Source organism: Gambusia affinis, linkage group LG02, assembly GCF_019740435.1.
Source record: "Gambusia affinis linkage group LG02, SWU_Gaff_1.0, whole genome shotgun sequence".
Taxonomy (NCBI): domain Eukaryota; kingdom Metazoa; phylum Chordata; class Actinopteri; order Cyprinodontiformes; family Poeciliidae; genus Gambusia; species Gambusia affinis.
In genome coordinates this window covers 9,730,724-9,754,722 of record NC_057869.1, presented here as the reverse complement: position 1 = coordinate 9,754,722, position 23,999 = coordinate 9,730,724, and the positions used below count along the sequence as shown (strand labels likewise).

At 36.8% G+C, this 23,999-nt stretch overlaps 1 protein-coding gene across 1 annotated transcript in view; it reads left to right on the top strand.

The window, feature by feature from the left end:
• Positions 1 to 23,696, top strand: part of frmd5b (FERM domain containing 5b) — a 53,954-nt gene extending 30,258 nt beyond the window's left edge. Inside the window, exons 2-14 of the mRNA XM_044144445.1 lie at positions 6,610 to 6,714; positions 7,982 to 8,024; positions 8,179 to 8,257; positions 11,096 to 11,193; positions 12,568 to 12,691; positions 13,891 to 13,978; positions 14,095 to 14,183; positions 14,360 to 14,423; positions 14,588 to 14,679; positions 15,283 to 15,357; positions 15,482 to 15,550; positions 15,649 to 15,755; positions 20,792 to 23,696. Coding sequence (XP_044000380.1) covers positions 6,610 to 6,714; positions 7,982 to 8,024; positions 8,179 to 8,257; positions 11,096 to 11,193; positions 12,568 to 12,691; positions 13,891 to 13,978; positions 14,095 to 14,183; positions 14,360 to 14,423; positions 14,588 to 14,679; positions 15,283 to 15,357; positions 15,482 to 15,550; positions 15,649 to 15,755; positions 20,792 to 21,381 — 1,623 coding nt within the window. The 3' untranslated portion in view covers positions 21,382 to 23,696. The remainder of the gene's footprint in view (positions 1 to 6,609; positions 6,715 to 7,981; positions 8,025 to 8,178; positions 8,258 to 11,095; positions 11,194 to 12,567; positions 12,692 to 13,890; positions 13,979 to 14,094; positions 14,184 to 14,359; positions 14,424 to 14,587; positions 14,680 to 15,282; positions 15,358 to 15,481; positions 15,551 to 15,648; positions 15,756 to 20,791) is intronic.
• The last annotated feature ends 303 nt before the right edge of the window (positions 23,697 to 23,999 follow it).

Sequence of the window (23,999 nt, the reverse complement as noted above, 5' to 3'; positions counted from 1 at the left end):
GAAGAAGGTGCCGAAAAAAATGCTCATAAAAAAAATGCAAGACTTTCACTTTGAGGGTTATGAGATAAATTCATCATAATCTGTTTGGATAATGGATGTTATTCTCAAAATAGTTAATTACCACTTCATGATATAATGTTCAGTTTATTTGTTCTATGATGCTGAACAGAAGAGCATGTATTCTGTGCACAGACAGTTTTATTACCTTGAAACTGCTTCTCTATCTTAAATTTTATGAAGAATTTTTTTTCTCCACACGAATTATCATATATTTGTTTTATTACTTCCCTTACTTCCATGGTAAGTCTGTTTAGCAAATACACTTAATCCAAAAATGCAGCACATTGAGAGAAACATCAATGTTTCACTCTTTCAATTTGTGTATCTAGAATGTGAAAAAGACACATTACCATATCATAAGATTATAGTAAACCATTTACAGGATTTTCTGCAAGCAGCCTTTAGGCAACAACTTTAAGAATGGTGAAAATCAGCATAGAGATCATCCAGTAGAGCACTGAGATATCCCACCAAATCAATGTTAAGCCCACCAACATATTTTCTCGACTAAATTACATGGGAGACAGATGCTTAAAGCTGCATGACGTGCAATCACAAAACTAAATAATAAAAACAAAACATAATTAAACAAAACTGTTATGAGTCGCTACCTGTAGCCGTTTAAGAGCATTTGCTCAGTTGTTGCAATTTCCATTCTCTAGCTTAAAATGACACCATCATTTATTGATGTGGTGTTTCCCAAGCTGATATGGAAACCTTCTCAATAATTTATCCAACGCAAAGCCTGGCAAGGCTGAGAGAGCGTGGCGTGCTGCCGCTTTGCTAAGGACCACAGTGATCATTTGGCCGAGGTCTGGGTTATTTCCATCTCCCCGTTTATCACTTTTATTACAGCCATGATGAAACACTGCGCCTGCTTCCATGAAGCACTTATGGGGCTCCGCTTGTTTAATACATTCCTCTCCCTCTGACAGGCCTACAATAATCTCATTAACCCTTGAGTCAGTGTGGCTAATATCGCTGCTGCCCCTCGCACGCTCACTAATGTCAGTACTAATACTTTTATTTTACAAAGAACATTTGTACAGACCAGATGCGCGCCAAACAATTTCAGGCTGAAAATTGATGTTGTTTCTTCCTTGAGAAATTTTACAAACTCGCCTTCCTTTTCGCCATTTATCCCTTTCGCCACAGTTCAACTGCATTCAACAGGGGGCATTTTCTACATTTTAGTCAAGTTTTGCAGCTCTTGTTATTTTCTGTGCGGTTTGTTGATTTACATCTCACAACAGTGGAAAATCTTTGCAATGGATATCTAAAGCAGTTAGCTCTTTTCACTGCACAAATCTGGACATTACGTTGCTATTAATTACAAATTGATTGCAGTTTGTAGGTTTCATTATCAAGCCAGCTGGCTCAGACAATAATGCATATCAGCTGTAAGCCAGGATTTGGTAATCAGAGCCTAGTGCTAGTGTTAGACTGTGTCAGTCTAACACTTAGAAAATATGTCTTTGTCTCTTTAATTTAAAGCACAATATATTTTCCAACAGATGGGCTGATGGTATGTTTTGGCATATTAATGAAACATATCTACCAGCAATTTGCTGCCAGTGTAAGGCCTTATGGTGCATGTAGTCCAGCTACAGCTATTCATTATTGCCAAATGATTTTTTATGATCTTTTGGCAATAAATGGGATTTTTATCCAAAAACAGCACAGAACTAATCCCTTCCAGAAAACAATAAAACCCAAGAGAGAGGAAACAGTTCAAGAAGCAATCCACACCAAAATGTTACATTAACCCAGGACATTTTGTAGTTTTCATATGACATCAAGTCACATTGAAGATCTATAGTTTATCCACTCTAAGATAACAAAGCTTTGCTTTAAGTGACAGCAGTTAGTTCTCCTCCCTGTAAATACTGGTATATTGCAGCTTGGATCTAAGATTAAAGTTCATAAGGATGTTGAAGAACACTTATCCACAGATCAATAGTGTTTCTGCTTCTGATCCTGCCTTTGTGTCCCAGTGGTGCCTGGTCAGCTCACTGATGTTCACTGTGCCTCATTAGTATGCAAGACACCAAGCGGCAGGGGGCCTTGCTGCTTTGTCCTATTGCTATTAAGTCAAGATAGAAAATGTGATTCATTCCTTTTGTTACAAACTGCACCAAAGTATCCTTCACTTTTTGGTTATCTTACTAAGAACACGAAGGTTAGTACAAACGTTGAAATGCAGAGTTGAAATCTGAAGCTTGTTCTAAATTCTGCTTTCAAATCTGACATAAATGCTGCTCAATCAATCACAAAAAGTAACTGACTTTGGAAATCATTTAACGTAGTGTTTTTGTGAGAGGAAACGTGTGCTCACAAGTTTATTATTCTTCATGAATGGATTTTCTGAATGCATTTCATACCTCTGAGTTTTTTGCAAAAGTGCTAAACAAAGAAGAATCACCCTGGATCTTTGTTGTTGTTTCAGAACTACCAACATGGATGTGAGTCATTAATAATTCTCATCCTCACTTGCCCCAGAAAGTTCAGACACACACATTAATTTGTGTAACACTGAGTAATATTGGATGCTTGTGAAGCAAAACAGAAAGAGAAAACAGGAACCTTAAAGCATGACAAGGTTCTTCATGTGACAGTTTCACAGGTGTACCACTGACCTTTGTGACAAAAAAGAGGAATCTAAGCTACTCTATGTGTGTTTCATAGAGAGTCAGTGAGAGAATGCAGCGTGAGCGTGTCTATTTTTGCTGCCGGGCTGGTCAGCAGGCCCGTCCTGGTGAGTCAGGGTGGATGTCGTGACAGTGACATATAGACACACTGACAGAGGCGATAGAGGGTCAGCCCACTGCATCCTGGGAACAGTCTGGTCAGTGCACAGCTTGGCAAAACGAAGCATGACCAGTTCAGACGGGGTTGTGGTGGTTGAACTCCAGCCCATTCATCAGTGTTATGCAGAGATATATAGAGGATGTACAGCAAAGTCGTGGGGCCAGATGTCACGTGATGAATTGCACCATATACGATGTCAAACTTTTGTTTTACTCAGCTGTGTAATAAATAATGCAGTGGCATGCTGGAGGTGTCCTGGTGAGAATGATACGTTGATGCATGTGCTCCATAGCTGCCCCAGTATAAAAACCTCAATTGTGATCAGTTGCAAATTGACCGTTGATACTTTCTGCAAATTAACCTAGAAGACTTAAAGACATCTGTGTCCAGTTTCAGTTAGTATTTACTTTGGTAATATTGTTATGAGTGTATGATAACTAGACTTTTTTGTGCTGTAATTACGATGTTTGTTTTATTTTATTCATAAGCACTAATATATGTATTCACTTGTTAACACATTTTTAAATATTTCTTTTTCAAGGTTTGTTTTACTTTGGATAATACCGTTTGTACCCCCACACTGCCATATCTAAAACAAGCTTTTATCTTCTCGTGCTTGATGTTGGTTTTAATTGTGTCCTGTGTGTGCTTGTTCTGTCTGATTTGGAGAAATGAAAATGATCTAATCATAAAATAGCAATATAATGGTGTCACCGTAGAATGCTAAAAATGTTTATAACGTAAAGATGACAGATGGTTCAGATCAAACTTGGCTGCTTTGAAAAGCAGGCTTTTACCAATATGAAGGATCTGTAGAAAATCCTTTTCTAGTAAAGGGCTATCAAAGTTTCTTTTTAATTTTTGGATAGTACAAGGAGCACTTTAAGAGCCATAATTCAACAAGAATGGATTATGCATATTTCAACCAGTGTGCCAGATTCCAGCATGTCCTGGAGTTACTCTTCATGAATGTAATTTATAAGGATCCAGAAAATAAATAAATAAAAAACAGAAAGGAAAACAGAGTTGAATAACAGAAAAAGTGGAGTTTGAAGCAGAGCTGTACATAGATAAGGTGGTTCAATTGTTCAGGAGGGTCTGTGCCTCAAGCCACCAAGAGGCTTAGAGATATAATATAATGTGTTTCTCTTATTAAATTAACTTTTAATGAATATTTCAATTTATTGAATATGACAGTGTTTGCCTTTTAAGAGTGTTAGCTCTTGATGGTGAGACTCCTGTGAATATCAATAACTGCGATTTGAAGTTGTCAGCATGACGGGGGAGTAGCTCACGTCTCATCTGCCCTGACAATGTTAAAGCTTGTTATCAGAAGAATTTCTGTTGAGAGTTGACTTGAAGTAAAACCAGTTATTGTCGCCGTTTTTAATTATTCATTATTAAATGCGTCATCAGTTAAAAGTATTTCTAAATGTGTTTCTGTGCCATTCTGCAATGGAGCATAATGATCAGTGTCTCACAATAGTTCTACACTGTTGTTTTTCTCGCCCATCTTTTTAATTTTCTCATTCTCACATATCGGTTTCCAGTTTTTCTGACTGTGCAGTTTCACTTATGAGAACACACTGTCTCTTTCAAAGGACAAAATGGGACATTGCTGAATGTCCTTTACCTTTGCTGAAACTGAAGACGTATCAACTTCGTAAAAAAAAAAAACATCAAGAAAATACAGTGTATGCACTCATGAGGCAAGTCGTAATGATGAACTGAAATAGGAAAAGAGAAGATATATTAAAACTGTTCAAAAAATAATTGAAAAGTTACATTTAGAGTCCCTGCCTCATCTAGTCACTGCTCCATTTATAAATATATATCACTCAAAATTTGTTAATGTAGCCATGCTAGAAGGTTTTATAGCATGGATGACCTGCTTAAGGTCATTCCATACAAGCTCAAACAAATTTAAATCCACATCTGTGGAAGACTGCATCTGCAATGTCCTGGTTTGTTTTCAGTTGTTTCTGAGGTTTGGTTATTCTGTGTTCCTTACTCTTATTCTTTGATCACAAACGTCTTGTTTCTGTTTTATTTTTGTTCAGTCCTTAGTGTTTCTAGTTATTTTTATTTCATGTCTCTAATTATTCCTTGTTACCTTAGTTTAATTGTTTCTTAAGCCTAGTTATTCTTTAGTGTTAGATCCATTTCCTATTACTCTCCCTCGCCCCCTATGCCTTTTCTATCATTCTCTCTCTTCCTCTCTCTCTCTACAGCCTGCAATTTGTTAGCTCATCAGCCCAGGCCTTTTGTTCCAGCATTCACCCTCACAGTATTTAAACTCTTCTTCTGTTCACACTCTTTGCTGGTCACTTATTTTATGCAATGTTATTTTCTCTGTTTCTTCCTCATGTTTCCTGCTGGCTTTTTCATTGGATTTATGTTTTTTTTGTTCTGCTCTGGGTCCTTGTGATTTTTGTAAGTTTCCATTTGGGTCCACCATCAAAATACACATCATGACAACACCATTTTTAATTTCTTTTTTTTTTTTTTTTGAGTCATTCAGAATCTGGTGTGCTTTGGATCTTTGTCGCATGTAGAACCAAAATACACTGGGGCTAAACGTCAAAAACTCAAGGTCTGGATTTTCTATTTGAATGCGTAATTCAAATAGAAATAGCCTTCAATTAAGGAAAGTTTACTTTCTGAGGTCATGTCTAAAAAGGAGCTTTTGTCCAAACTAGCAAAAATAAATATTAATGAAAAAAATGCCTGTTTTTCTTTCAGATTTTATTTTAATTGGATGACACCATTATTATCTGCTTCTTCTTCCACAGGGTTTTTAAGCTCAAAGAATAACCAGATAGCAGAAGGGTCAGATGACTGTGCTGCATTCATTGCATGACAAGCACTTCCTTTTCTCATCCGCCTGCCTCCACCTTGTCTCAGTGTTTTTCAGGTCCTTTACTGCAGCAGAAATTTCTTTGAGCCTTCACAGATGGCTGCAGCCTTGATATGAATATTTGATAGCCCTTATATATCTCCCTTGAGGGCTGTGAAATATTAAAGCGCTTTCTGGTGGCCATTTAGATTTCTCAGGCATTCAAGATAAATAACAAAATAATTAGACATCACATTGAGGTATGAAAAAATGTTGAAATGAATTTCCTTGTGTTTTTGAAGCGTTTGCAATTTTCTCTGAATGTGTAAAATTGCATGAGTGTAGACGGGGCTAAGATGAGGCAGTCAGATGATGTTTGTTACCATTTTGCTCTTGATAGAGGAACACAAGTACAACAAGGTGCTATTAGCTCTCAGTTAGAATAACATGAAAAGATACAATCTGAATTAATATTTTAACATTTTTTGGGAGGTAGCTATAATTAGCGTGTCAGCTGTAGTTTTGCTCATTTCTTGCAGTTTTGTTATCAAAACAAGAGGCAAAAATGGCACACCTTTCCTTTCCACACAATGACTCTGGAATTCTGGCAACAATGTCTACAAGAGGCTGTATCTATTCCAGGTTGACTGGTACCACACAGCAATAGGTGGGGGGAGGGCTGCACTTTGTTACACTATGCTAAGGGAAAATTTTGATAACCATGCTTTGGTGTTTGATTAAAAAGAGTTTGAACAACTGAAATAGTGACTCAGAGAGTTTAAGTGTTTCTGAAAATGTAACTTTTTAAAATTTTGACATAGCTCGATAATATTGATAAGCCTTTGCTTCTTTGACAACACTCTTGTAAGCACAGTTTATGAATTTCTTTAAATGTTTCTTTTCAGCGAGATGCCAAAGGACAGTACCTGTTTGACCTCATCTGCCACCACCTCAACCTCCTGGAGAAAGATTACTTTGGCATAAGATATGTCGATCCAGACAAACAAAGAGTAAGTACTTTTCTGTTTTTGTGATTTTTTTGAATTGAAAGGCTAAAAATTATTTTTTAAAAGCCTCCTGCTAACAGGTAAACATAAAACCTAATTTTTCTCTCTGTATTTGGAAATGTCTTCATCTACAAAGATTGTTTGTTGTCAATCAAAAAGTGTTATCTCTGTGTGCAAATTGGAAGCAAACTGCTTATATTTAAAAAAATTTGCTTTTTTACATAAAAAAAGACCATTTAGGGAAGAAGGGTGTAAAGAAAATGGATGGATGGATGGATGGACATAAAAAAAGAAATAGTTTCATTTCCTGTGTCAGCACTCTGGTGCAGACCTCTAGCTGTGTGCCATTCTATGCATGGCCTGAACTTCCATCTGCCTCATTGCAGAGATGCAAGTTACTTTAAGAAGTTACAACCATCTGTTGATGCTAAATGTGAAAAAGATTGGTACAGAATCTTTAGCTTAAATAAAAACTGGATCCCAATGACAAAAAAAATGCTGTTTAATTTGTGGATGACAGATTCAGTCTAGTTGTCAGTTCAGTCACGTATCTACACATGCAGTGAAAAGACATACTTTGCTCATTTCTTACAGTTATTTCATGAAAGATGTTATATAAGTTCAGTCCATTTACCGTTTACCATTTTACCCGCATAGTGTCTGTTTTGGCTGTAGAAATGGTCCCTTGTAAATATAAATAAATAAATTACTGTAACAGCTTGCTTTCAGTGGTTAATGACAATTTTTCCACCACATAAATATGCAGGGCAGGTTGGCATGTTAATTCTGGATGCCAGAGAAAGGTCATCTCCTTTCATTGATTGACAAATCAGTCAGAAAAATAAACAGACTTGTGTAAAATTGCAGGGTTCCTGATTATCAGTTAATTCTTTATTGTTGAAATGTGAACAGCTCGTAAGAGCCTGAAAAAAGACAATTAGTAGAATGCTAGTAAAGGTATAGCATGTTTGTTTTTTGAAAATAACTGCACAATGCAATACCCTACTGACTCATTAGGCTCAGCAGTGTGAAAAGACTTGCTCATCTAATTACTTTTTAGAAAGCTTTCTCTGTGTGACCTGCTGTCTCATAAACAGAAGGCAGGAAACTAAAAGTAATTTTGATGTAGCTTCCAGCTGGCTTAAAGATCCCGATCGACTGCTGAGCAATATAACGTAAAGAAAGAAAGTTAGGCAGTTAAAGACTCTGTGTTTACTCTGTTTAAATAGTTCAGCTGTTCTTCTTATTATTTTTTTCTCAATCGTTGCAGCACTGGTTGGAGTTTACAAAGTCTATTGCCAAACAAATGAAGTGTAAGTATTTTATTCATGTTTGTATTCTCACGTTTTATTTCTATCACCATGGGAAAAACTGAATAAGAACTGATGAGAGTATTAATTTATAATTTATCCATACAGAAAACACATTTTGAGGTAATGGTAGATTATTTTTTTCTTGTTCTTTCAGCCCAGGCACCTTTCACCATGTGTTTGCGTGTGAAGTTTTATCCACCAGACCCCGCTGCTCTGAAAGAGGAAATCACCAGGTAGGGTCTAGCATGGCTTGCTGTGCAACAATTAAGGGGCAGCGAGGTTAGTTCATCTGTGATGTTTATAAATATTGATTCACAAAGTCAATTATAAAGGTTTTTGTCTATCTGGAGGAAGCATTTGATCACGAAACAAGAAAAAATACACTCATTTTCAAAATCGCAATTCTTGAATCTTAAGTAATCCCATTTCTCACTTTTGTTTAATAAACAGATTGAAAGTAAGAGCTTAATAATTAAAGATGTAGTAACAAATTTCAAAATTAAAGAAATTATAAGACAAATTATTGTCTTGACTGTAATTAATTTCTTTTTAAAAGACTGCGCATCACATTTTTAAGACCATTGGTCTTAAAATATCAAAATGTGCTCACATATCTGGCTTTGATATTATTTTCTGTCCAACATTCACACACTAAGGACTCCCTGATGGCTAAATAATAAAAGCTTTCTGTCTTTTAACTTTGCAGGAATTTTGAGAGTTCTTCATCGCTGCTAAGTTTGGGCACATCAAGACAGTCATTTAAAATGATTTAAAAGATCCTGTAGACGCTATAAAAAGAAAGTCAAGTGGAAGACCAGAAATAATGTTACCTCTGTAGAGCTGAAGGATCCAGTAGGGTGCCAGAAGACACAGGCAGATCTTCAACACGAATTAAGACCCTAACTGATGCCGAGTGCAGCCTAATAACTTTAAAAGTAGAGAGAGAAAGGCTTGAAGATCAAAACACATCTTCAAAGACCACACATCCTCCCACGCCACAAACGTGTCCATTTGCACTTTAAAGGAGCACCAAACATGCGGGAATTAAAGGGGGAAAAAGGTTTTGAAAATTAAAGATTGTCCACATAGCTTTTCACATTACTGGTGTGGCATTGTGACCTATTAAAACTGATTGAAACTGATCCATTGCAGGTATTCTTAATATATGAACAGATAGAAATATACAGTATCTTTCAAAAGGGCTCATACAGCTTAAAATCTTTCACATTTTGTGATATCACAACCACAAACTTCAATTTTATTGAAGTGTCATTTGACGGACCAACAGACTGCAGTACAAAAGTGAACTAAAAAGAAAACTAAGCATTAAATTATTTCAAAAGTGTGGCTTGCTTAGTTGAATCAATTGATGCTGAATTAAAAGCAGGCTTAGGTTATAAAAACCTAAACATCCATCATCCATCAGATGATGGATGCTCTTTCCTTCATCCATCTGATGAAGGAAAGAGCATAGTGAAGCACAAACATGCAACACTCGGTCATCCATCTACACACATGGATTGGGTAAGGAGAGCCTTAATCAATACACTAGCAAAGACCCTCACAACTCAGGTGGAAAAATTGGCTGAAGCAACAGCTATTAGTTAAGCAGTTTACAAATTTGGTGCTCATACAGAAATGATGAGAGGGAAGTCATTTTTGGGAAAAAGCCACAAAAAACATGTTTCTAGTATGTCACAAGTCATGGAGAGAAAACTTCCTTAGATAATTATTCACTACTTTATGTTGATCTGTCACAAAGAAAAACCTGCACAGTCTATAAATATGTTAGCATTGTCACACGTTCCCCTGCTCTTATTGCTCATGTTAGAGAGCACCTTAAGGTTTCATGGTGGAACATATCTGAAGCTACTGCTTTAACTGCTGTCAGAATCTCTGTTCAAGAACATTGGGATAGCAGCATGGAAATTTACTGCTTTTGTTGCCCACTTTAGAAATCAAAAAGCCCTGCATGTCAGCAGAGTAACAGTAAATAATGCATGATTCTTTTGCATACAGATTGTTTCTAGACACCAGGGCAGAATTGTAGGCTTTGACTACATTTTGATGTAATTTTGTACATTATTATTTAATAAGTTATAAGTTAAAAGTGCAATCAAATCCCACATTTATTACAGATGTATAAAATTAGATCCTAAGAATATCCTAAGAACAGCAAAGTGAGCATGTGTGCAGTGGATTTAAGTCTTTACATTGTGTAGCGATAGAGCTCCTCTTCGCTGCTGCATCGAGTGGCATCTCTGACAGCTAAACAAACTGCTGTAAGGAGTGAGCCAGAGCAATACCAAGTGCACAGATCCGTGCAAAAGCACATCCCTCGACTGGTTGCCACGCAATAAAATCTCTCCCTCACAGTTGAGCTCTTCTTGATGAAGCAGAAGGCTGGCAAGGGCAGCAGCCCCTCTATTCCTCCACCCATCTGTTCCAACTGGAGGCTCTCAACGACGTAGGATCATGAAGCCAATAAATGCCACTTTAAATTTTACAGCTGTTTTTGTTTGCTTTTAATGACATCTACAATACCAACCATGGCCAGTTTTCTATTGACATTTATAACTTACTTGGCATGTCAGGTATGTGTTGAGGTAAGCTCCTTGGGAGATATACACACATTACCTTAGTGTGTAGCAGGTAATTACCTCACGTTGCATCATAGATATTCAGGAATTAAAGATTCTTAAAATCCACAGGGCACGCTGGCACCTTTCCAGTTACAGTTTTATGGCTCCACTTTTTATTGCTTTGGCCTTCAGAGATGATGAATCTCAGGTGTATAGCTTAATCTTTGTCACGAAAAAGAGAAATATTACAATATGTTGCAGATAGAGTCTAAAAACAGATAATCACCCAACCTAATTTTAAATCATATGCTTTGCTTGAACGTTAAGGAAACACTATAGAGACTTTTGTTTTCTCCTCAGAAATTCCCGTCCTGAAACTCTCTAAGAATATTTTCACTTGAAGTCATAAACATTTAGTGTCTGCAGCACTAATTTTGCATCTAGTCATGTTTTAAATCTAGGCATGTGTGTTTTCATTTTGCCCCGCAGATATCTAGTCTTCCTGCAGGTTAAGCGGGACCTCTATCACGGCCGCCTACTTTGCAAGACATCAGATGCCGCTCTGCTAGCTGCCTACATATTACAAGGTGTGATAAATTGGTAGAATTGCCATAAAGCAAGTTTATTTTTAACCTGAAGATCTTACGTTGATGGAGAGCTAAATTTTCCACCCTTGTTCCATGCACATATAAAATGAATATATGTAAATGTGTTGAATTTCCTCTGCTGTTAGTTTTATGGTGGACTTACTTAAAAAACATCCTTTTTTAAATTTATAGTTATATAAAAATATCCTCCTGGAAAAAAAAAAAAACGATGATAAAGACCCAAGATTCACTCAACAAAAAAAGGAAGAACTGACTAGTTTTGCTGATATTGCAGTTATTATTAGAATGCAGACAGTCAGAATACATTTAGAAATAGTCTCTCACTAACTAACTGTCCTATCAGGATTTTATCTCTCAGCCTTTCTCCAACTCGAACGCTCTCATTGTGTCCATATATATAGCAGCTAGCTCAAGACGTGTCAATGCAGCTGAAGCTACCAGCCAGTTGTCCCACGTATTTTAGGCAAATAATTATTTATTAGGCCTTTTAGCTGAGCAAAAACGGGAAAGACAAAGCAAAATAACTGGTTTTGGTCATTAAATCTGCTGTACGTATTGTTGAATATATGTTTTATTGTTTCTGAATCTTAGTACTGCTTTTAACACACGACACCACTGGGAAATATAGAAATCCAGAATTCTTTAACATTTAATGCCAGGTGTATAAGTAATAAAGATTTTAAATGTTATAACATTTTTTTGGATCTTTTACTACTACAATGCCATTTGTATTGGGTCTTTTGTTTTTCCTCAACTTGCCATATAGTTCAGGTCTGAATTTTGAATCTTCTGGGGTAAAGTCCCTCAGTATATTAAGTCAGCATGTGCAGTATCACAATTGCAATGGATAGCGACAAAGTGATATTTTCTAAGGTGCAACATCTTCTGAAAAATTTTAACTGTGTTTTCCTATCTTAGTTTTGGTATCTGGATCAACTTTCACTGACTTTCATGCCCATATTTGATATGGATATATATTATCAGTAGAGCTTCAGCGCTCTTTTAAAAACTGAAGCTGGCTAAAAGTTTTTTTTTTTTTAAAAGAAACAAATTATCACCATCATTTTTCCAAAAGGTGCCACTAAATTTCAGTTGGCTGTGAAAAGCTGTGAACAAAACAGTTGCACTGGAAAAGGGAGATATTTAGAAGAGATACAGATTTTTTTTTCACAGTTGAAATGATAATTGGCTGAAATTACACAAGTTAGAGTTTACAAAATATAATTACCGTACATAGTTACCACATAGCTAATACTGATAATATTATATTTAACATATTACCCACCTGTCTCAAATAAAAGAAATTAGCTGCATGCTCACAGTTATTATCATTACCTTTCTTATTTTCTTCAGCTGAAATTGGTGATTACGATCCTGGGAAACACCCTGAAGGCTATAGCTCCAAGTTCCAGTTCTTCCCCAAGCACTCGGAGAAACTGGAGCGGCGAATTGCTGAGATTCACAAGACTGAGCTGATGTAAGGTGACACCAGTCGAGATCCCTGTGCAGCTGGGTTCCCCCCTTCTCAAAACTGTAACACAAAAGAGAAATCACATGGGGACCCCTAGATCATAACTTCCACCTGATCAATTCCTTATTTCTTCACTTTAGTGTTTGCTGCTGCAATTACATTCTGGTTGACATTAATATACTAAAAGTACATGACCTCCCATTGCTCTAAAGGCCCAAAGAAATGTATTCTGAGAAATGTTACAGTTTCATTTTAATATATTGTATATGTAAATTTCCTAATATTACAAGTTGAAAGTACAGGCAGATTTTTGTACAAAGTCTGAGATTTGGTTATAATATAACTCTCTTAGGACTCATTGCCTCATTCCAAAATAACATTCTGAATTTGTTCATATTTCTGGAATAAGTTCCATTCTGCACCTGCTGATGGCATTAAACTGTCCAAAGCTTTGCACAGTCCTGTATTCATACTACTGTATGCAGTATGCTTAGCCCAGGGGACGAATGCCAATACTGGGTATGGATTTAATCCTACACTGCCCTCTATTGATCATTCATGGCTGTAGTTTTTCTTTATTACTAAAATACATATTTCCTTGGTTGCCTTTGTAAACACAATTGTGGAAAAAAACATATACGGATGACTATTCAAGCAAAAGCGATACATTAAATGGAAAAAAAAAAAAGGCCTACAGTCTCATCAATCTCCTGTGTTATTTTTGCCAAGATGCAAAATAAGCACACTCAAATCAAAGATGAAACCTCCAAAGCAGCAGGTTAAGCCTTAATTCTTTTTCCTCAAGTATATACAGTAGCTGTGACATTTGAGTGCTTTTTTTTACTTTTATAATATAACCCAAGTTGATTCTACTTATGCCTAGTATCGGTAAAAGCTTTCAGCATCTACCGTACCAGCAGCAGTGAAATAGACTGTCAATATGCACAGAATGGGCACACAAAAAAACAATAAGTTGTAAAATACATGCAGTGTGTAAAAAACAGTAAAGGAATGATCACTAAACTAAATAAATGAGGTACTTTCTGGGTATTTATTTGAATTGTACCGTCATATTTGTGAAAATAAATAAATAAATAAAAATGGCCATGAGGAAGAATATCAGGAAAACAGAAACTTTACTGTAAATATTTAAACAGGCTTGTTCATACATCCTTTCCTTCTTTTTTGTGGTTTGTTTTTCTCAGAGGTCAGACTCCTGAAACATCAGAGCTCAACTTCTTGCACAAAGCCCAGACTCTTGAGACTTATGGAGTAGATCCGCATCCATGCAAAGTAATCTTTACAGAAAAAAGAGGACACTATTCAGGCTTCCTTGTCAAAATTTTGTTCTTCTTTTCTCTCACTCTGTTTTCTTGCTTAAACTAAACTACAGATTGTTTTTCCCTCAGGATGTGTCTGGGAATCCTGCTTTTCTTGCTTTCACTCCATTTGGATTCACTGTGCTACAAGGAAACAGGAGGATCCATTTTCTGAAATGGTGAGTACAGCTGAGCCACTATTTAAAATTCTGTGAAGAAGTAGATTGCTTCAAAGTTGCTTTTAACAGTTGCTGTTATTCTCTGACATTTCAGCTTTTGTCTCCTCTTCTTAATTTGTTATTCTTTATTTTTCTACCCTTTTCTTTTCCTTATTTATTCTGTCTCTGTACCTCAGGGAGGAGGTAACCAAACTTAAATTTGAAGCAAAGACATTCCATATATATGCAACTCAGAATGAGGTATGAAAATTCTCCAGGAAATTGTATCCACACAATCTGTGCAACACTGAAAGTCAAATGAGTTAGATTTTTTTTTTTTTTTTTTTAAAAACGCCCCTTCTCCCTTGTGCTTCCTTTAATAATACAGATATGAAGGAAAATATTGTAATTTTGTTTTGCTACAGGACAGAAAGATTATACTTACGTACTTTGCACCTACACCAGAAGCCTGTAAGCATCTGTGGAAGTGTGGAGTGGAGAACCAGGCCTTCTTTAAGTAAGTGACAAGATATAGATATGTAAGATTATGCATAAAGATTAAATAATACAGTCCAACATGAAGTAGGGCACAATTATGAAATGTAAAGTAAAATAGTTCCTTCTTTTCAAAATACCTTAATGTGATACCTTACAGACAAATGTTCTTGATAGACATTAAAGAGATTAATTAGTTTATAAAATAATATTTCAAACTTTCAACATCTCACTGAGCACTGTTCAACCCACCACACAAGTATGGGAAGAAATATAGCTGCAAACATACTTATTCTCTTAAATCAGGCAAGGACAGAAGTAACTACAGGTAGTAACTCTGGAGGAGCTGCAGACATCAACACCTCTGTTGATAGAGAATTTATCAACAGACCAATTGGTGGTTGTGCACATCTTATTGAATCATTGCAATATGATTTGTAAGAAATACCAGATATCCCTTTATCCCCAGCATAATTATGTTGCACTTTGTATTGGTCTGGCTACAACCAGACAAGATATGAAAAAAAAAAAAAAATAAAATCTGGATATAAAAAAACTGTGGAATGGGGGTGGATAGTTTTGCAGAGGTCTATATATTGGATTAATTTTTTCCATTGGCTCACAGGTTGGAGAAATCAAGTCAAGTTCGTACTGTGTCCAGTAGCAATCTCTTCTTCAAGGGTAGTCGCTTTAGATACAGGTAAACACACAGTATTTATGAATGAAGTACTCATAAAAAGCATAGTTACATTAATTTATTAGACACACATTTGACTGTCTGGAGCGGATAATATCAAAATGATACTTTAATCTCTGCTTTGTAGTGGAAAGGTTGCAAAAGAAGTGATGGAACAAAGTGCCAGGATCAAAAGGGACCCCCCTGAGATCCACAGGTCAAATTTTTATTTCCTTTAATTGTGTTTGTGTAAATGGGATTTTGCATATTTATGTGTATGCATTTATTGTTTTGTTTGCTTGTTTTTGACCTCAGGGCTGGTATGGTTCCCAGCAGGAGCTGTCCATCTATCACTCACGGTCCTCGTCTGACCAGCGTGCCCCGAACCCGAAGGAGAGCTGTACACATCTCCATCATGGAAGGTAATTACACACACACACACACACACACACACACACACGCACGCATTCATGAGGCTCGAGGGAAAACGCAGCAGTGGTAAGCAATAAACAGAGTCACCACTTAATTAGAATATTAAAAAGATTATAGACTAGTTAGTGACACTTCAGACAGTTTCACAATAATAGGATTGAACATGGGAGTAAAATGGGTAAGGGATAGTTTAGTTATATTGGTTACTGTGTTAAAATCTTCAACTTCATGTTTGCCTGATTAATACTTGTAACTACCTTTCACAGCCCCTAGTGTTCTTCACAAAACAGTTTGAGCTCACATTGGATGAAGATTACCTGTGCACAGCAATTTTCAGGTCTTGCCACAGATTTTTGACTAGACTACATTCTTTGTTTGAACCCTTTGTGTTGTAGCTGAGGCTGTATGATGATGAGGGCTTGACATGTTGACCTGGTATGCATTTATAGCTTGACTTATCTTCAGCATACCTTCCAGCTTCCCTGCTGCTGCTGAAGAAAAGCATTACCACAACATGATGGTGTCTCCACCATGCATCACCATGGGTATGGTGTGTTCTGGATGGTGCACAGTGTTAGTTTTCTCAAGCAGCGTAATGTATGATGGCCAAATTTCATCCTTCTCATTGCACCTTCTTCTGCATGTTTTGTGTTCCCCACAAGGCTTGCAATAAGCCTTTAAATAGCAATGATGCTCTTCCCATTGCTTTTCCATTTATGGACTGACCCAACTAATAGTTGCAATGTCAACAGAACCTCTCACCTGAGCCGTTAATTTATGCATTTCCTCCATAGTTACTGTGGGCCTCTTGGCTTCTTTTGTGATCAATACTCTCTAGTTTGACATGTTTTGGTTATACACGTCTACATCAAACATAGGGCCTTTTCAACACAGCTTTTAAACCACACATATTGTGTATTCTTTCTCTGTGAATACATTCTGAAACACATAAATACCCTGAATGGTGCTGATCAACCTGTTCCCTCAAGCATTGTTTCTGTCATGAGAAACTCTTGCAGTCACGGTATAAAGGCCACTTACTGCCCCTTCTCCCATCCAACTGGCTATTAACCTTTGGTAAATGCTTCCACTGAGAGTTTTCTGTTTGTTGATCAGCTTGTTCAGGTTAATCAACTTTTGGCTAAGTCTATTTGCAGTGCTTAATCTTTTATCAAACAAGCCTTCCTCTTGTCATGGGCAGAGACGGCAGGGTTTGACCAATCACCTAAATATTCCTACAATGAACCGCCTGTGTTTTGTTGCTCTGGTATTTCAGCTGGTAATAATATCACAAGTTCAAAATAGCTCCTGCTGTCAGGGGTCATGCTGTCTGTGTCCCAGCTGACAGCAGGGAGGAGGGAAAGTTGACTGTGGAACAAGTGGGGAGCATTCCTTGGCCTCGTCTGTCACTATCTGACCATTCTACGATTCGTCTATCTCTGCCAGCTTGCTGGGCAATTTGTGTGACCAATCGGCCAGAGACAGGAAGGCTGCTCACTTCCCCATCTACACTCGGAGGTACAATCTGACTGCAGGAGGATAAAATCAGCAGAGGCAATAAGAAGAAAGACAAGGTTAAAGGAAGGTCAGAAGAGTTGAACAGAGGTTCTTTTTTTGAGTAAAATCATGGTGAAGTGTCTTATCCAGATCAAGACCAAGGTGAACGTTCACCTGCGTATGATCAACCATTGCTATCGAGAAGTTAAGGTGCGTGTGCTCTCTATGGGACCCAGGCTCCTGGGCAAAGCTCTGGGGGTGCTGCCACTCTTCCCAGCCCTCCCTGGAGGATCTTCCACCTCAGGGTTTGGTTCTGGGTCAGGACATAACTCCAAATCTCCATCCAGGCTAGCTGTCCCACCCGCCTTTCATGGTTACAGTCAGCCACAATCCAACATTGCAGGTAAAAACCCAGCTGGTTGCGTTTTCTGTGGGCTCTGTTTTTTCTGATGAAAGACTATTTCAGTGATTGATCTGATCATGTAAAAACTTAAAATGAAGAAAAAGGAAGTTTCCCATAATTCAGTGGTGTACAAACTTTTTCCACAGGGGGCAAAAATCCCCGGCAAATTTAGACAACTGACTGGCCACAGAATTCAATCACTTAAAGATGCAAAAATTTGTTTATTGTGATTTTTTTTTTTTTATCTACTCAAGAAATTTTTTATGAAGTCTGTAGAAATGATTAAAAAGAAGTTATTTTTTAAAATTCTACAAACTAATTATAAGCAATCCAAGTCTATGTCCATAGCAGTTTTAAATCTGTGTTTCACAGACTTTATGGAAGCCAAATGACTTTTAACTTGTAATAATTAGAGATCATTATTCAACTAACATTGTTATTTACATTATGAATGCATGATAGCGAGGTTGTCTTCTGTCTGGACCTACACAGTTTGGAATGATCATGATGAAGGTTATAGTAATAACAACAGAAACTTCTAGTATATGCACTAAAGAAGTGGGACATACAGCATGGAGTGATGGGGGGATCCAGAGAAAAACATTTAAAACAAACAAACTCATAAACGGAGGGAGAGCTGAAGAATGACACTGGATGCAGCCGAGCCAATCAGAGGATTGAGAACAGCAGCTGTAAAGAGCAAACAGGGGCCTGAAGCAAGGTGAATAATAAATACAAAGATAGAAAGAAACTAAAACCAAGGGAACACACTGATCTTTGAACTTAATCCAAATGTACAAAGAACAGGCAAAACTGTTGCTAATGCCGGTGATGCTATTTAAAGTAAATGCATCCCCTTTAAAATTGCATTTTTTTTTTCTAATTTGATGTAAAATGTTTTCAGTAAAATTATAATACATCTGTTTAATGTAACAGGAAACAGATTACAAAAAAAATCACATAATTGCACTGAGAAAATAATTACTAATTATTGGAGAATATATAGAAGAACAATAATATTTACAAAGAAAATGGGAGTTTCCAAAATTACAACTGGTCCTGGAGGATGGCAAAAAATTTATTTTAGAAGCTACAGAAATTTATGTTTACTACTGGCTCTACATGTGACAAAAATTTCCTGTAATTTATATATCTCAACTAAGCAATAGGTTTAAAAAGATGTATTTCCTTCTAAAAAAAAAAAAAATCACAGAAGTCAAGGTAAAATATTCAAAACCTTGTAAGACGTGCTACGTTGTGATAAAACCATAAATGTTTTTGTATTACAATTTCAAATGCTCTAACTTACCAGACAGGCAGTATTTATTTGATTTTCTCAGACAGAACATGTTAAAAGACTGAAGGCAGTGTTTGGATCTAAATGTATAAGGTTTTAATCTCGATCTCAACCGACTGAATTTAAATACCAACAACACTGTCTAAAAAAACCAAAATGAGGAATATGAAAGACATAACGTAAAGAGCAAGAGGCTTCACAAACAGTTAATGTGACAGAATGTTACAATAAAGTACAATGAAACACTAAATATGCCTAGAGTTTCATTAAAGTCATTAGAAAGTGAAAAATGAAACCACAACAAACCTGTCACAAAAGGGCAGTGGGCCAAAACTGCAACCACAAAAAAGATTAATTATAGAGGAGGGAAAGGAGTCAAGGGTAACTATAAAGGAGTGTTAAAGCCACACAGCAGAGTCAGCTGTTACCATGGGGCTACTTTAAACCTTAAATTGCCTGGATAAACGGGTTTCTATAAAATGAAATAACTCCCTACAGAAAATGAAAAGGCCAAAAGGAAGAGTTTAGATTGGTATCTTTTAAATGACCAATTATTCCAACAATTAGAGCATTCAAGTTTTTAAATGGCAAATATATACATGTCTGAAAACTGCCTAATTAAAGCTCTAAAGCAAATCTGATTTAGACTTGGTGTCATGACAAAGGAGTGCTGCACATCTGCTGAAATCAACCATGTGCAAAGCAGCAGTTGAGTTTAAGGCCAGTGAAGAAATGTAACCACCTAATATAAATGTGATCTTTATCAAATGGTAATAACCCCTTCTAATACATTTACAGTCATATTTTACAATCACTGCAGCAAGTCACTTGATTCGATATAGCAAATTAAACAAAGGTTAATGAAACTTAGTGCTTTAGAAGAACACCACTTATATACCAATGGAATATGTTCACAGAAATATACAAAAAAATGTAATCATATTCATAAGGAACCTAAGGGAAACGGTGTCAGCGGTTTATAGTGAGCTATTAGTTTCTCTGTAGGCCAGCTAAAATGATCTAATTTACAAGACAGAAAGTATTAAATTAGAGCATTGAAGTCAACCTTGTCTTGCCTTGTTTTTTTAACTACACTGTAATTATCAGGCCGATGATAACTTCTTACTTGCAGCAAATTGTTAACAGAACACTTCCCTTTTCATTTCTAAGCCATCAAACTTTGTCACATCAGCAAAACAATAGAACCAGTCCATTATTACCACATAAATGATCATCTAATATAACAATCACCCAATTTTTGTGTTTTCTTTTCATTTTAGTTACCACTAAAAGAATACTACATGTGTACACTTATCAGGAACTTCATGTGATGCATTTGTTTAATTTCTTATTAAATAGTGAATGAGCCAAAAACATACCAGCACTATGCGTCAACAGGTGGGAGAGGTTAGAGGGGAAAAAAGGCTGACTGGTTCAATGTAATATAAAGGCAACAGTAGCCAAATCACCACTGATTACAACGAGGTTATGATGAATATCAGGTCTAACAGATTCCACATTGAAGCAGGTGGGTGACAGCAGCAGAACGCCACACTGAGGCTACACTTGACACCAATTCACTTAAACTAGTCAAAAATGACTTGGAAAAGTTTTGCTTGTCTGATGGTATCAATTTGAGCTATCATGTAAATGGCATGGCTAGAATTTGGTGCATCAATGGTGGTGTAATGGCAGAGCTTATGCCACTCTTAATGGACATAGTGAAATAATTAAAAATAAGTAGGAGGGTTTGAAATTTCGACTTTACATCCTTGATTAAAATCTAACCTCCTAGTTTAATTAGATCATCTTTGAATCTGTGTTTTCAGGATTAGAGTCTCTCCGAGACAGTGCCCACTCTACGCCGGTGCGCTCTGTCTCCCATGGTGACTCCTTCATGTCCAGCCGGGGCCACCTGGAGGACGGGAGCGAGGCCAGCACGTCAAGAGTGATCTCCGATGAGACCTACAGTCCCTCGGACAGTGTGCTGCCCACTCCTGTAGCAGAGCATGGCGTGGAGCTTCCTTCAGCTCGCCATCTCAACGGCGCACCCTGCAGCATCGACGAGGAGAAGGAATCAGAGGCGAGGGCTCTGAAGGAGGGGCACACAGGGGAGTTCAGGCCTGGCAGGAAAGCACCGCGCATGGTCCGTAGCAGGCCTTCACAAGGCGCTGATGTAGAGGATCTTAACAAGTTCGTCTTAAGCGTGCTGCGCCTGTTCCTGGTCACCATTGGACTGCTGTTCGCCCTTTTGCTGCTGCTCATCATGCTGACCGAGTCCGACCTGGACATAGCCTTCCTGAGGGACATCCGCAAGACACCAGAGTTCCAGCAGTTTCACTTTGAGTATTTCTGTCCTCTCCGGCGCTGGTTCGCCTGTAAGCTACGATGGATGGGCAGTTTTCTTGTTAGCAAATGAGGTAAAGTGACAGAGGAGAGTCCATGACTTAACACAGGTCTCCGGGGACAGAGACGGTGCAGAACAGGAGAAAATAAGAGGAATGCGACAGCTTTGTTTATATTGGCTCTGCTCCTCCCAGGAAGGAGTTCCAGTCGCAAGCCACAGACTGCCGTGATTATAATGTATGACTATCACTACATATGTAGGAAAAGAAATCACACTTTGTTTTAGGAATCCAGGTCATTTTAAGGTATTTTATTTTTACAGTCACAAAAGCAGGGTGAATCAAAGCTTTGATGAAAGTCGTTCAGGCTTCGCTTGTTCAGCCAGAGATAGTTGCCTTTATTTTTCTATTCATTTATACTTTATATCATTACTGTGAGAGAGGATGCCCTGAGACTTAAGGGAAAGTTGTGAAGAGAGATTAAAAAAAAGAGAACAAAATAGGTGATTAGTTTTATCAACCCAATAATGACCTGAATGATAAACAACAACCTTGATAATTATTGGTGACCCTTCTTAAAAATGTGCAAAAAGCCTTCAATCTTAGCAATTTCATACATGATCCGACATTTAATTGACTTTTGATTAATTTTTTTAGCAGTGTAAAACAAATTCATTTATAATAGGTACTTGGTTTTATTTATTTATTTTTTTTTTTTTTTGCAAAATCAGCCTTTCCAAACTTATTGTAATTTATGAATCAAAACAAAGGCAAATAATCCCCACAAAATACAAATGTAATAAAAGCATAGATTTTTAGATTTATCTATTTTTAATTTTGGTTATTGTTTGGAAACTATAATTTATAATCAATAGTTTCCAGGTCCTCAAATTAAAATGATTTTTGTAATGTATTCAGTGTGAAATTATGCTACAAAAGATAAATTTGTTTTAGGGCTTTTTATGCATTTTTACCAACAGTCCACATAAAAGTTGAAGGTGGTGTTTAGGCTACCACTAGAAGACATATGCAGGGGTGACTAAGCATAGAACCAAGAAACATCACAAACTGATTAATTAAACAAATTTTGAACCAGATGATCTGTTTATGCTCAGTTAAAACAACTACAAACAGTTATTCATCATCACTTCATGATTCAGAGTGATGCGGGTGCTACCCTGTCAGCTGGTTTGAACAATGTTTGTCAGTTTAACTGTGTCCATGCTCAGGTGTTCGTCAGATGTTCTCACATGGTCATTTTAGTCCAAACACTACTGGACCATCAAAGTCTGCAAAACAAAATAAGCCTTTCATAAGAATACGTATAAGATATCAAAGTTATAAGTTTACTGCTTATTAAATAGGAGCCAAATAACACAATCAGTTTCTGTGTGAAGAGTTGGTGCCACTTTGCTGTAGCTTGAAGGGAAAACGTGAATTAATAATGTAGTGGTAGTCAAGCTTTTGGTTAGTTCTCCTCACAAAATCTGTAGAAAGTTCATCTTGATGTTCAATAATGTTAAAAATCCAAAATACTTTCTACCTAAGGAAATTTGACTTTGTAAAATTTGAAAACTTTGTGCTATTTTCCCACAGTGTTAAGAGATAGGTTTATGTCAGAACCCTACAGAAGTGAGTCATTTAAGTTTGTGTTACCCTAAAATCATGCATTTATTTTAAGGTTTAGTATATTTAAATGGTGTTTATTTTTGTACAAATTGCTGTCAGTTTATCCTATGGACACCTCCTCACAGTGGCTGTTACATGTTTTTACAACAAAAAATGTTTTTAAGGCACTCATTAGAAAGCAGTCATTGTTTATATCCAACACAGCATTGTTCATCGCCACGCCAACCAAAGAAACCTCTGTTGTTTCACAGCCTGTTTGCATCAACAGATGAACGCTCTTCTAGTCTGCTGACTATCTTCAGCCTTATTACTCTGATTTTTTGCAAGCAAACCTACAATGTGTCTTTATTTTCCAAAAAAAACAAAACAAAACAAAACAAAACAAACTCCAAACGTTAGTGTTCACAGTCAAGTGTTTGTCCTCAGGATGAAAAAAAAAACAGAAATGCTGCGCTCCAGTGAAGTGTGTTAGCAGATGTGGAACATTATGCTTTAAAAAGAGACATGATATGATTTTATTGTTTGGTTGAGAAATTCTACATATATATACAGGTAATTAGGGTCGATGGTTACTGTGTGATTTACATTTTTTCCCAAATGAAAAATCAACCTCTCTAGAGACAGCAGTATGTATTTTATTGGTTTTACATGGTAAAAAAAAAAAAAAAAAAGAATTAAAAATTCTGCTTTTTACTTTGTAGCTCTAGGGAGTTTCAGTAATATGCTTCCAACAATATTTGTGCAGTTGAAACCATGTTTACATACACTATATAAAAAAATAACTTTTCATTTTGTCTCGATGTAACATGCAGTCAGATCAACTTTGTCTGTTCCAAATTATTATCATTTGCTAAAATCCATAATATTACTTTCTTCACAGTGAGAAGATCATACAGAACTTTAAACTGTTTTTAAAAACTCATTGAAATACTTCAACGCTTTGCAGCGTGGTTAATTCAAGGAAGTTAAATGGAGGCGCGTCGAGTAAGCTGTAAGAGTAGCACGTCGCTACTCTTACAGCTTACGGAAAACTTTTCCATTAGTTTAAAAGCAATGCAACCAC